This window comes from Erigeron canadensis, chromosome 2 (genome assembly GCF_010389155.1).
Source record: "Erigeron canadensis isolate Cc75 chromosome 2, C_canadensis_v1, whole genome shotgun sequence".
Classification (NCBI taxonomy): domain Eukaryota; kingdom Viridiplantae; phylum Streptophyta; class Magnoliopsida; order Asterales; family Asteraceae; genus Erigeron; species Erigeron canadensis.
The window spans coordinates 5,542,439-5,556,688 of NC_057762.1; the positions used below are offsets into that span (position 1 = coordinate 5,542,439).

General features: G+C 33.6%; 2 protein-coding genes across 2 annotated transcripts; both read right to left on the reverse strand.

The window, feature by feature from the left end:
* Positions 1-4,639: 4,639 nt before the first annotated feature.
* On the reverse strand, positions 4,640-5,987 carry LOC122587581. The gene is made up of 2 exons (XM_043759761.1): positions 5,220-5,987; positions 4,640-5,137 (listed from the first exon to the last, which is right to left on the reverse strand). Exons 1-2 carry the CDS (start codon positions 5,985-5,987, stop codon positions 4,640-4,642), a joined length of 1,266 nt encoding a protein of 421 aa, XP_043615696.1.
* A 1,720-nt stretch (positions 5,988-7,707) lies between these two features.
* LOC122587412 lies at positions 7,708-13,998 on the reverse strand. Its single transcript, XM_043759575.1, has 9 exons — positions 13,406-13,998; positions 12,134-12,211; positions 11,650-11,979; positions 10,635-10,770; positions 9,746-9,908; positions 9,063-9,188; positions 8,792-8,986; positions 8,045-8,167; positions 7,708-7,966 (listed from the first exon to the last, which is right to left on the reverse strand). Exons 1-9 carry the CDS (start codon positions 13,710-13,712, stop codon positions 7,874-7,876), a joined length of 1,551 nt encoding a protein of 516 aa, XP_043615510.1. The 5' UTR covers positions 13,713-13,998; the 3' UTR covers positions 7,708-7,873.
* Between the last annotated feature and the right edge of the window lie 252 nt (positions 13,999-14,250).

Genomic DNA, 14,250 nt, shown 5'->3' on the forward strand with positions numbered 1-14,250 from the left:
TACTATGCCATCAAAATGATTAAATATTTTGTTATTATTGCAATTATATAATAATACAGTATTTAATTAAATGATGAACAATAATACAGATATAAAACAGATTTTAATGGTTTGAATGGTAGTTAGCTAAATGTCTCATATCATGTAGTTGTGTTATTGTAGTCAAAGGTTGTGTCATGTCATATTGTTATTGTTAGTGTTATTGTTTACTACATTTTTGGAGATATATGTTTTGTACGTAGGATTAAACATTAAAGCGAATTTTCTGGTGCCATGATTCCTTCTTTGACCAACATTTTCTTACCAAACACCTCTCAGTCTTTTCCTCTGCATAGCACATGGGTTTCCTCCTATTGAGTAGGTTATTTTTTAATAAAGGAAAGCATTGTACTACATATGAATGTCGCGAGCCATTCTTTTTACTCATTTAGCAGGTTAAACGGGTTTTTACTCACTATCTTAAGCCGAGGTAAAACTTCGAGTAAAAATTAGGTACAATTGTTGTTGTTGCATTATCACTATTGGGTTCGAATCCTATTTCTTATATTTGTAGCAGTAAATTATTAGGGGGGTTTTCGAGAGTCATAAGTTTCATCTTAGGTATGCGCGGTTCGAGCTCCGTATACTGCCCAAGCCCAATTAGTTATTACTGTGATGTCTCGAATGTTAACTGTTAACCACCAAGTACTAACTTGTTGTTAATAAGAAAATGTATGTTGATCTCATGGGGCTCCTAACTTTGTCGTCATTGTTGATTTTGATTTGAGTGGAGGTTTAATTCACGGTATGGGTCGCATTTTTTGAATGTCGTCTTTTCTTTCGAAAAAATAAATAAACTAATAGCCTTTTCTTATTCATGGTTAAAGCTAAAAACATAAATATAGTTTTGTTTCGCCAATATGGTGTATTAGCCCAGCCTATTTGGCTATTTTATGTAAATGTTGATATTTTCAGCATTTTGCCAGAAGGCTTTATGAAATTTGTTGTTAAAAAAAAACTAGAGATGGACTCGCTTGTTTATATTGGATTTTAGAAGAACTATTAGCAAAGCCCAATTATATTTTGTATTTGAATTATTAGTATTTAGTAATAGGCTTGAACTTTAATACTCGTACTTTATTATGTTTGGTCTAGCCGTCTAGGGAGATTGCACTTAGACTACCCACGTCAGTGAACCAATCCAACCCAATTTTCAATTAAAAATTAATTTTTTTCTCTTTCACTTATACAACCCAATCTAACTCAAATTTTCACTCCTATTCACAACCCAACTTAAACCAATTTTTTATTATATTAAAATGATTTATTACTTTATAATATTAAAAATTTTTGTTATAATCTAAAATAAATAAATTACTTTTATGATAGTCACCTAAAATATCACAAAAAATAATTAAAAAAAAAAATACAAATTTAGTAAATTAAAAAAATATATTATTTAGCTCTCGTTCCGCTCTTTTTTGCTCCCGTTCATCTTTTTTTTTTTTCTTTTTGTTGGTCGATCTCGATTTTCTTTTTCATGACTTCAACTTCAGTTTCTCTAGTAAGCCTTAATGCACGAAGTTCTTCAACAAACTCACTAACTTTAACTTTCCCCCTTTTCTTTTTATCACCATCTCTACTTATCGGACGTTGAATGGTTGAAGGAACACTATTTGGCGTTTCGGGATTGGAATAGTCCCCTTCATCGGTGGTCCTTGATCTTTTCGTACTACTACCACTTTCTTCATTACCTTCATCAAATTCACGACGCAAACGTGTTGTGTCATGATGCAACTGTAAATCCCACTTTTGATGTTTACACATAACTTGATTAAAAAAAACCAAGTCTGTAAACTTGTGACCACATTGCTGCTCATAAAATTTATGAGCTTCACTCTCAATATCTACCTGGCTCATCCCGCTTCTTCTTTGACGATATGCTTCCCGGTACGTTGAAGCCCACTTTTAGACACTTTCATTAAGTCGTTTAAAACGACCTTTCATTTGAGATTCATTCCTCTCGCCAATTTTTTCTGGATTTTCGGCTTGAGCTGCATCATATATTTTCTTTATACTTGCCCACATTGAAGATTTTTTTTGGTTTTTGCCACAAGTAGAATCTTCACTAACCATACACCATGCCGACATTAATGCAACATCTTCCTCAACCTCCCATTTAGTGGTTCGTGATTGTTTTTGATGAATTTCATTGACAGGAAATTGTGATTGTTTTTGAGGAATTCCATTAACAGGATATTGACTCGAATTTGAAAAAAACAAAGAGTTACCATTGTTTTGGGTATTGGAAGAATCTTCAAAATTCAAGTAAATATTTGAAAACGAATGATCCATAAAGAAAATATGAAATGAAAAATTAGATAAAAGTTCTTATATATAAAAAGCTTTAAATAAAATAGATAGGTGTAATAAATAAAAAAGGTAATAAATATGTACATATAAAAGTTAGATAAAATTATAAAAGTAATATTCTTATTTTGTTTCAAAAATCAAAATCAAATAGTTTTATAAAAAAAAATACGTTTTTTTAAATAGCTCCGTTTTTAATAAAATTTATGTCAAAAATGTTCGCAACTGAAAAATAAAGAATACTATGTTTTTATATTTTTAATAGAAGTTATAAAATATAAGATATTAAAGAAAAACTAATAAGACTTATAAATAATTATATAGAATAAAGTAATATAAAAACTTCACAATTGAAAAGTTGTCATGTGGTGATGATGATGTAACAAACTATGAAACATATAGATTGTTTTGGAGACTGAATTGTTATAGATCGTGAGGCTCTTTCATATTTTATAATTTAATAAACGATCTAGATTAAAGTTCACCAATAAAGGTGGTCTTATGTCTGTCAACAAGCCGAACCGAATTTGAACTTGATAGGAGTATAGGACTCAAATTGAATATGTATGTTTTCTATTTTTGATTTTTTTTTTCCAAAATATTTAAATATTATGTTACATTCTCTAAATTCAAATAAAAAATGTTATCTTTTCCTGATAAAATAAATTGTTATTTTTTCAAAAATATTTACGTTTTCTTAGTTGAGAAATATATTATGTAGCTATATTACGTTCTCCTAAAAATGAATACTGAACACAATATAATTGGATCTAATTATCTATGGTTAATTTTTGATCGACTAAATCAAAAGTAGATCAATCTAAACTTTATGTTCATTTTTGTCCACAAACAAATAACAACCAAAAAACTATTGACCAGTCGTTAGCGAAAAAGTAGCTTAAAAGCAGTTTAGAAACACAGATGTCCATTTTAGACAAAAACAACATCATATCACATGTTAAGGTAAAAAAAACTGAGTATTAAGTTACCACATGAACACCTTAGAAAGATCATCATATTCGTTTCGAAGGCAAGGCTCCTCTGGCCGCACCTGGGATAATCGTTTCGCTATTAGTCACCAAAGGTCTGGTGAATTGTACGCGGCCAACACCACTAGAAGCCCACAAGAAAGGGTCGGGTTCAAAGAACCTTCGCGCCCTTCTGTAAGGTTAACAGCTCCAAAGAAAACCATGAAGGCTAATAGCTTTGTTTCGACACTGACTTCTTCTGCGTCTAGACATCAAAAGAACCATTGGACTCGCTTGTCTTCCATTTTTACGAAATGTATGGGTCTTCAATCCTCTATGAGATGATAGTATGCCATCGTATTGTGCACAAAGATTTTTAGGGCACGTTTTATCACGGTTTGTTTTTCAATGGTTCACTAATAAGTTGATGGTAATCACAAGACAAATATGTCATTTTGTCCGGTTCGGTAACATGCTAATGACATGTATCGATCGATGTCTAGGTGAATTTGACGACAGGATGTACTCGTGGATGAACGATAAACATATCAATTTTTAAGAAATGATTCGAAGTTCTTTCGGCAAAATTTTTTTTTCTTTCTGTCTTTTGACAATTTATAGGATTTTAATTGGGTTTGTAATAACATCGATGTTATGGTAACTCTCTTTTTATATAATTTGGCGCTGTGTATATAGCAATGGCAAATCCAGGATTTAAATCATTAGAGTTGAACTTTGTTTAGTCATGATGTGGCAAATAAACAAGTGAATTGAGTCGGGAAAAAGTTCAAACCGGTCGGATTGGGTTGGAACGTTACAATTTACAGATACCATCAAAACAACGTATCATTATCATTATCATTACTAATATTATTTTTTTTTAACGGCATTATCATTATCATTACTAATATACTAAGAAAAATCAAATATTTAAACTAGTAAATACTCGTATTTAAATATTGCTTTCCTTACGTCGAGGTTGATCATATCAAAATTCATCTAAATTTGTAAGCGAAGCCTTAGCCCTTCCTTGTAAGGAATAACGTCTAACCCACGTCTAACACTATTCATTAGTTTCTCTCTCCTCTAAACACAACCCTACTTATAACCCCCACTTCTAACATTATTCATCCATTATTATATTATTTCATTTTCATTTTTCACAAAACTAAACATACCCATTTTATTAAAATTAAAACACATTATATTATTAAAACACATTACAATAATTAAAAAAAATAAAAATAAAACAGATTACATTTATTTTAAAACTTAAAAATTAAACTAAAAAACATAAATTGTGAAAAATAAAGTACTACGAATCAACGTTGACGGCCGCGTTCCGGGAGGTTCCAAACATGTTCAATCAGAGCATTGCGGAGTTCATGATTAGTCTTTCTATCGCGTAACTCCCCGTACATACGAAGCTGTGTTGAACACCTTTCATCCCACGTGCGAGTTGGGAGGACAATATTAGCTATCAACTCTTCTTCAAACGCTGTGATTGCGCGCCCGTTATCTTCAACGATCATGTTGTGTAGAATCACACAACATAACATGATACGTTTTATCTTGTTTACACTGTAGGCTCGGGCTTGTTGCTCAACAATCTGCCAACGACCTTGAAGAACCCCGAATGCTCGCTCGACATCCTTCCTTGCAGCTTCTTGGTATCTCTTGAACTTGGTGGTTTTCGACTCCATCGGGCACTTGAAAGACTTGACAAGAGTGGCCCATTCAGGATAAATACCATCTGCTAGGTAATATCCCTTTCCAAAATGGCGGCCATTTACCGAAAATTCTACTTTAGGAACCCTGTCCTGAAGTAAATCGTCGAACAAATCTGACTCGTTGAGAACGTTGATGTCGTTGTTCGAACCAGCAGGGCCAAAGTAAGCATGCCAGATCAAGCATGATTGTGGGATGGCCCTTGTCGCCTCGAGTGTATTGCCCTTGCCATGCCACCGGACAGTTCCTCCACCCCCGATGCATACAATCTATGCTACCAAGCATACCCGGAAAACCATGAACCTGCTCATGTTTAGCAGTTATCCGCTGGATATCTACTTCTGTTGGCTTTCTCAAGTACTCTTCTTGATACAAGTGTATCACACACTTGCAAAAAGCATCTAAACATTGGTACCCAGTATCTTGCGCCATTTGCAAGTACTCGTCAAAAGCATCAGCCTTATAGCTATACGCTAACTGGCGTATTGCAGAGGTACATTTCTGGAAAATATTAAAACCAGGACGACTAGAAGCATCCGTCGGCGCTTTGTGGAAAAACTGAAAATGTTTCGGTAGCGGTTGAACGCTGTTAAAGGAGTGTATATCTCGCGCTATGCGGAGAAACATTTCCTTTAGCATTCTAAACCTTCTACGGAACATGTCGGGTGGGTAGGTGCAGTTAGGCTCAAAGTAATGATCGTATAAAAGTTTTGCAGCACCAAGGTGATCTCGATTGATCACCCTTCTAGTCAACTTGGGTGCTGAAGAACTTGAAGCTGCTTGGCTCTCGTTTTCTTCTTCGTCAAAGATAACGTTAAGACAAGCGGTTATTGCCTCAGGATTGAAAATTGCATTCATCTGTGAAACAGCTCGATTGATTGATTCGTATTCTGTTGCTTCGTAATCAGAGCTAGAAGAGGAGGATGCTGATGAATTGGACATTTTTTTTGTGAATGAAATGCTTTGAAAATGAGTAGAGTATGTATGTTTGATAGTGTGATATAAAATGGTTGTGTGATAGTGGTATATATAGGAGAAGGGAAAAAAAAATCAAACTAGCCGTTACCTTTTAAAAATATTTGAAAAAAATGTTTTTTTTTTTTAATTTTCATCAAAGGAGCCGTTGATCGGACCCCACACACACACACCAGACGTGTGTTCGATTCTAGACGCCACGCCACCAAACAGATGCCGGCTTAGACGCAGCCGTGCTACCAGCGTCTACACCCGGCACCGCGTCGGACGCTCGAGAGACGCACGGAAAACGGCCTATAAGGACCGGCCTTAGAGTGTACAAATACAAACCCGACTCTCGACTGGACCCAATTACTGGTATTTAATAGGCACAAAACTTTGAAATTTGCAATTTTCATGTATGAACTTTATAATGTGTAATATATTGATTCACTTGACTAGTTAGTGCATAAAGTATAACTATACAACAATTCATTTTAAATATATGTGACTAAAAACTCATTCATACAAATTTGAACTTTCTTGATTGTTATGAGGTACATGAGTTCTTAGAGTGAGTTGAAGAGGGAGAGGTCCAAATGTAGCAAGATTTCCTACATATCATCTAAATGATTGTGAAGGTTTTTTAAAAATAAATTTAAATACAAATGTACCTACGTCATGCAATGTGACGTAAATGCTATTGGTACTCTTACTTGCATTATTGGTACTTTCGCTTATAAAACGAACATGAATGCTATTAAATTGAGAAAAGAAACTCGTCTATTTGTGATAAAAACGTGTGGATCACATAATGTGTGTGAGAGAGAGATAGAGTTACGAGTTCATAAATAGACATCCTCATAATCTTGATTTTTCTAATTAAATCGATTTTTTGAACGTATGAAAGAAAATTTCTGTGAAACCATATTTAAAATGATTCACAAGAAAGGCAATGGCCTAATATATAGGTATGGTACAGGATTGGTGTATGCACTCTTAACATTCTGAAACTGGCTGGGACTTGACAAGACATGTAGCGAACGGAAGAAATTATTTAGGAAGAATGTACCTTGTAACAAACTTATATCGTAAAAGTATGTGGTCGTGAAAAATAAGGAAAACATTTTGGTTTCCAGCTTTGTTGCATACTGATCGTCTTGTTTAAGAACTGTAGTTAGTGATATCTATTAAGCCTCGGGCTTATGCTGTGTTCTTGAGTTTTTTGTTGAAAAGAAAGGAAGAGAATATGAAGGATTTTTAAAATATTTGTGTTCTTGAGTCTTGTTAAAGAGAAGAAGAGAAAAGAAAAGAAAAGAGTTGGAAGGAGAAATCAATACATTTTGGTTATAATTTTTCCTTCCACTTTTGGGATGATTTTGGAAGAAAGGAAAATTCACTCCTTCTTTTCCATTCACCTCTCTTCTCTTCTTTCCCCTTCCTTTAAAAAAAAAAAACTCAAGAACATAGCATTAGTTCTGAGAAACCTTTCGATTCAGAATCTGAGGTATGTATTGATGTTGTATTATAAACGAGAGTTCAGTTACTTCATGTAAAGTTAATCAATAAAATTTATACCCAAAAATACATAAACATATGGTCGATTTGTTTGATGACATTTTATGTATTTACTATAACCATTATTTTACCCATTAGACTCTATGACCTAAATTCAATACGTTAATATTGTCATCTCCATTCTCTTACGTAGATCAAAAAGAAAACTTGAACATTATTCCGATCAGCTGCATTCTAAAATCTAACTTAGAAGTTGTACATAATTCTCTATACCAATTTTATTATAATATACTCATGTAGCAAATAAAATAATCCATGGCCCTCTTGAGCTTTTATGGGCCAAAATGTAATCCGGTTCAATGTCCAAGGAGGTTGTAATTATTGTAATTAATTTCTTTCAAATGGATGCAGCATAAAATGCATTCTGGCAATTCTTCAGCCTTGGTGCCCTGTTTGAGATATGTAATTTTAGGCTAAAAGAAATAACATTAAATATGTATATAAAGAAATGGTTTCAGAATACCAACCTGGATGGTGAGGCCAAAATCGAGGGTACAATTCTTCAACCGATCTTGAAATGCTCCAAAACCTTTTCTAGAGATGTAACTAAATCTGTGCATGTCCAAATCGATCTCAAAGTAATTTTCGCCCTGTCAAATTTTTGATAATCGACAAATCCATAAATTTTCATTACCGAAACATCTCTACTATAACTTTCAGACAGCAGATACTGAAATTAGAAAAAGGCAGCTCCCAGATGACCAATAAGAACTAATTTGGTTCTGGTTTAGAATCAGTTCAGTTCCAGTTTGGAATCTGATATGGCCCACAGGAACCACAAAGTAACATATGACCTTGGGGTCATTTTTTACATACAAAATACAAACATGAAACAATGACGACTTTGAAGCTTGAAACAACTAGCAAGTAGATGAAGAACCATTTCAATTCTAGACTCGACAAGAACCGAACAGAACATATCTTATTTGATCCGTTCTGAATTTGGTTTTCTTGCTTGGTCGGTCAAGTCTATAACTTGTGCCACCCCTATAGGCTAAAATACATGTCTCAATCTCATATTTGTTCAACTTAGTTCCGATATGGATCACTTGGCTACTACTCAAATTCCTCCCAACTTTTCTTAATGATCAGCAGTCATTTATTTTTGGTGTATCATATGAAGACGTGGAAACCAAAACATTTATGTTGAAAGCACAATGTAAATATGACCCGGTCGTGTGTTGGTACAAATGATTAAATAGCATAAGACTTACCAGATAGAATTCATGTTGGGGACGAGAAAGGACAGGCTTTTCGTTGTAAGCATTCATCAGCTTCTTTTCCGTTGTACTTAATTGAAGATCCTCTAAGTTGGTCACTCGCCCCAAGATCTTTAATCTTTCCCTGCACGGTGCAATTGAATCGACAGGAAAACCTTTAACCCGTTCCACCTCATCATCAATCATTTTCTGTTGCAATATGAAACAACAATTCTGTAAAACTTGAACAGATAATTAGATACCAATATCAACTGTGACCACATACCCTGATATTTTCTTGAAAATGGAGTGGAAGATCCTCATAATTTTCGGAGAGCTTGAAGTAAAAAACGAAGCTCATTCCTTCTCCATCGTATTCAGATTGAAATAGTGCAGGGGGGTAGAGTGGTATCTGATCAAAATGAGAGAGAACTAATTATAGACAATTCAGTAATTTAGATTATGTTCATAGCTAGTGGGTAAGAAAGGACAATTTTAACCAAGTAATGGGAAAATTGGTCAATTTGAGTTTTTATTGCTAATTGGGTCAGAAATAATAAAGAAGGCAACTAGAATGCAAATGGATCAAAAACTGTCCATGTTTACAACTTTTTAAATTGCTTTAATAAAAAACAGATTAGTCACTATTTAACTTATTGCTTTGATATAATATTGTTGAATATATTTATTAACGGAATCTGGAAAGGCTGAAAAAAGTGTGTTGTTGACCTGCCCATTTTACCACCTATGCTTTGACTGGTGTCTCTATTTCAAGAACTACTTTTTTTAGCAAGTTAAAGATTGGAAAGTAAACACTAAGCCAGTTGTAAGTTTGTCCAAATTATGTCCACATTGAACGATGCTAGTGTTTTCCTTACATTACGGAAAAGGAAAGCAGTATGACAGAAGATGTCCTAATATCGTACATTTAACTTGTCAAAACGTAGCAGAAAGCAGATGGAAATATACCTGAAGATTTACAATAAGTAAAGAGGGGACTTTTCCCGATGTTTCAACAGTTGGAAGTTCAAGAAGACGTGCAATATGATCAATTTTGCGTGGAGATAAGAATACATCCATGCCAATAGGGTAGAAAGCAGCAAGATTTGAAGCGTTCTCTTTCTTTTTATCTCTGCCAAATAGAAGCAGTATACTATTAGGATTAAAATATTACACAATAATGATTCCAGAAACAAAATTTCCCAACATGGCTCAGCAATTTGCTAACTGAAATATTCATTAGAAACTTAAGAGAGAACATAAGGCAGAATGAAATATTTCCTAATACTAACAAATTTTATTTTTTTTGAAAAGGGGATGCCTTTAAAGATTGATGATCATAAAGCATGTAAGTAAGAACCGCCTGAACAGCAAAATCGTAGACACCAACACTTATAAGCCACCAAACAATCCCATACTTGCCCGATGTGGGATCTTAACAGTTTACCGTCCAAAACAGGCTCCATATGAAAAGTTTAAATGTTGAGATAACATGATTAAATGAGTATTAAGGGCAATTCCTAGTCAATCTAGTAATGGGTCAGCTTGGTTCCTATTCTATTTCTAATAGGTCAAATGAGTAGACCTTATAAATAATAGCTCAAAAGTAACTACGTCCAATGGGTGAAGAGTTTAAAACTTGGATGTTGTTCAAATGCTTACAACCTCTATATCTGACTTATCCTAACATTTAGATTATTATATGTATCATAGTTTTGTAATCATATATAGAAACAAAATGTAGTTATCAATGAAAAACAACTTCAACCTATATACCCATTTTTGAACCATTACCCAGCAACACCTGCACATTTTTTCACATGTATTAAAAAATAGAGAATCTAAATCAATCTCATACCTCATATAATTATGTCCCCGGACTTTAAAAGTACTTGGCTCAAGTGGTGACCAGCAATCAGACATTTTTTTGTCAATAGGACAGCAAGGAACTTGAGAGCCCGCTATTGGTCTTTGAAGCACAGCTTTGGGAGAGACTGAAAAAAGAAATATAAAACAAATAAATTTTTTTCATACAAGTAGTTCAAAACAGACTTGCACTGAAGGAGAGGCCAGAAACAGGATCAGGAAGTGCAATTGACCCCATCCAAATATTTAATTAGTAAGAGCATTCAGAAATCCCCCACCCTGCAGAAGGTGGAATTGGATCCCATTGCTGTAAAGCTGTTCAAATTTATCATACAGTAATATCGTAGTATGAATAATGTTCTCCATCAAAATCATTGTTGTAAGACTCGGCTGACTCGGCCGACGGGTCGAGTTAGCTTGACTCAGACTACAAACTTGATCAGCAGGGTAAAACTCGTACCCACACAGGTAAAGTTCGGCCAACTCGGGTCAAAGATGGGCAATTATTATTTTATTATTTTTAAAAATATATTTTTCATTTTTAAAATTTTTTTTAGTAAGATTGTCACTTTATATATTAAGTCTTGTTTTAGTACCAAGTTATGATATGTGTTTGTCACCAATTTTTCTGTTGAACTAATATTCTATCAACTAATACATAGTATTTACTTTTTTGAACTTTAAAGTACATATAATGTTCATGTTACTAAACAATTAAGCTGAACTTTGAAGTATTATGTTGAAGTTTTCAGTTTAATTCTAATTTTGTATTACATGTAATTTCAAAAACTATTATTTTTATATATAAAACTCTTGATCCGATTAACCTCGATTACTCCCTAAGTCTCCAAAAACTCTTGACTACCCCCTTACCGAGCCGAGTCCGAGTCGCGAGTTCCCCGGCCATGGCCAAAATAAAAATAAAATCAATAGTAGTAAATGTCACCCCCTTCACATATTTCCTGGCTCAGTTACTAGTGAGAATGGTAATGGAATACAAGTCTTACACATTGAAAGATTGGACTGGCTTTCCCTCCATTTAAAGGAAAGCATAGAAGTAACTTTCTTCTTCGCACTTGGAGGGCTTGAGCACGGCGATTTACTCTTTACATCTGTGGAGGTGGTGCATGTAAGACACGGAAGACAATTATTTTGTAGAACTCCAAGACTGTGTGTCCCATTGCCGTATACAGTAGATGTTCCATCAACGGAAGATGGCGGTGCTTCACTTGGTTTTATTAGTGAATTAGAGGCGGAGTAAAAGGGAGCACCGTTGACATGATCAGAAAATCTTGGAGTTACTGATGAACTAACAGAGCCGTTTTGAGATATAATATCTGTGCAAATAATATAAACAAATAAATCAACTTGACATCGTTTCAAAGATGACTTCACAACTATACTGAAGTTCACAAAACATATAACAATGATCGATCATTAACTTCTAAACTAAAATATAAATAGATAAAAACTAAAAGTATAAGTTGTTACCATCTTGAGTGCTGTAGAAATCTTCATCACCATCAGAATCGGTCCCATCTGGAGTATCATACCAAGTATCTGAATTTCCTAATAAGATCATTCATTTTAAGAAAATATTAATTAGTTAAAGTATTTAGCAAAGCTTGGTATCTACAAAGTGTGTCCATTTTATTGCCATTAAAAGCTCGTCTGCCACTATCTTAACTCAAGCATGTTCATAATCGTACCATTCAACACAGTTGGATAATCTTGACATATTTGAAGTAGTTACATGTGGTTTGTTTAATTAGTATGTGTCCTTCGCATTATAATTAAGTGTATGCTGTGTCATGTTACAAGTTATGTCTAGGAGTTAAATTAAGGTAGCTACTAGTTTATTTGGTCTTGTAATCAGTAATGATAGGAAAAGTATGTGTCTAGAATGTCATGAGATAAGAATGTCATGTATGTGACTCTTGACCGAATCAAAAGGGAAGTGGGGCACGATGGCAAGTTACTTAGGAGTGGAGAGATGTTAGTAACTGCCTTATCTCAATTTTGGCTATATATATTGGCCATTGTCTTTAATGAAATGAAATGAAACGTAACTTTCTTTGAGTCTCTAATTTCTCACAGCAAATTCTTCTTACATATTATTCATATATCAAGTCTACAAAAAACAGAAAACACAAAAGAGAGGTCGGCAGCCTACAAACACAATCTCATACTCTCGTTTTCCATTCTAAAACGGGCACGTAAATTTTCAAGCGTCAAACGATGTCACGGAATAACATCTTAAATCCAAACACAAGTACTTATATGACTAATCAAATCCTTCTTCCTTTTTTGTAAAGTGGGGTGCTTTTTGATTCCATATTTTTTAAATGCTTACAGCTTAAAAAGTGCATTTGAAATAAAGCAGCAATCCAGCATCTTTAATAAAAGAAGTGCCTATTCTCCCTAAAAAACAAATAAACTAAAATCCACCCAGACACTTATATATATAACGCAACACGATATAAGCACTTCTATCAAAATGCAAACAATACATTCATTCACCAATGATCCCTTGGTCAAGAAGTCCTTTGCGTCACTAAAGGTCTCGGGTTCAAATCCTGGCATTAGCGTTCAATAACGAACTTGGGGAAAGCTAACTACTAACCGCTAACAACTAACATTTATCGTTCAACATAAAATATACAAAAAACAATACATACATATTCATAAATCATATAATAAGCACTACTTCAATATATATACCAAATATATATATATATAAAAAGTTAGGGGAGGTTTGAATACCATGAAGAAATGTAGGATTACGATACGACCGACGATCCAACGAATTCGAAGAAATCGCAGCGGGATCGACTTTATTATTCCGGTTACCTGCATACTTATTTACATTACTATCACCTTTATTACTCGATTTCCTACCAATTCGTCTCCTTCTTTTTTTTCTAACATTATTATTATTATTATTAATTTTAGGTGCAATTTCACTATTATTATTATTATTAATATTATCTTTATGTTTTTTATGATGATGATGATGATGATGTAATCCAACAGGCACACATCCTTTTACTTTCGATCCACATACTCCCATCTCTTTCTTTCTCTTTATTTTTCTCAGAGAAAACAAAATAATCAATCAAATAATGATTATTATTATTATTATAATTAGTATTTATTACTATATTATTATAATAATTGGATTGGATGTGGATACGGATTGGAAATAAACAGTGGTGTAATGAAGGGATGATAAGCAGAAGAAATCAGACAGTATATAAGCGGTCTGTAAATAAACAAAAAAAAGAAAAAGAAAAAAGAAATATATACTGTGGAGTTAGATTTTAATGGGTGAAAAAAAGAAAAAAAAGATTTCAGCTAAAGAAGAGATCGGAGATGAGTGTATGTGTTGTGTTTAATGTTGATGATGATTGTGTTTTTTAATTATTTAATTATTTGTCTTTTGTTTTTTCTTTACTCCGTGTTACATCTGGATACATAATCCTCCACGCACTACTTCTAGTTCTCCCCTATTTTATTTATTTATTTATCTATTTTTGAACGGCAGAAATATATTTGAATATAAAAGACCATACTAGCAAAATGCTAGAGGCCAGATTACAAGTATAGAA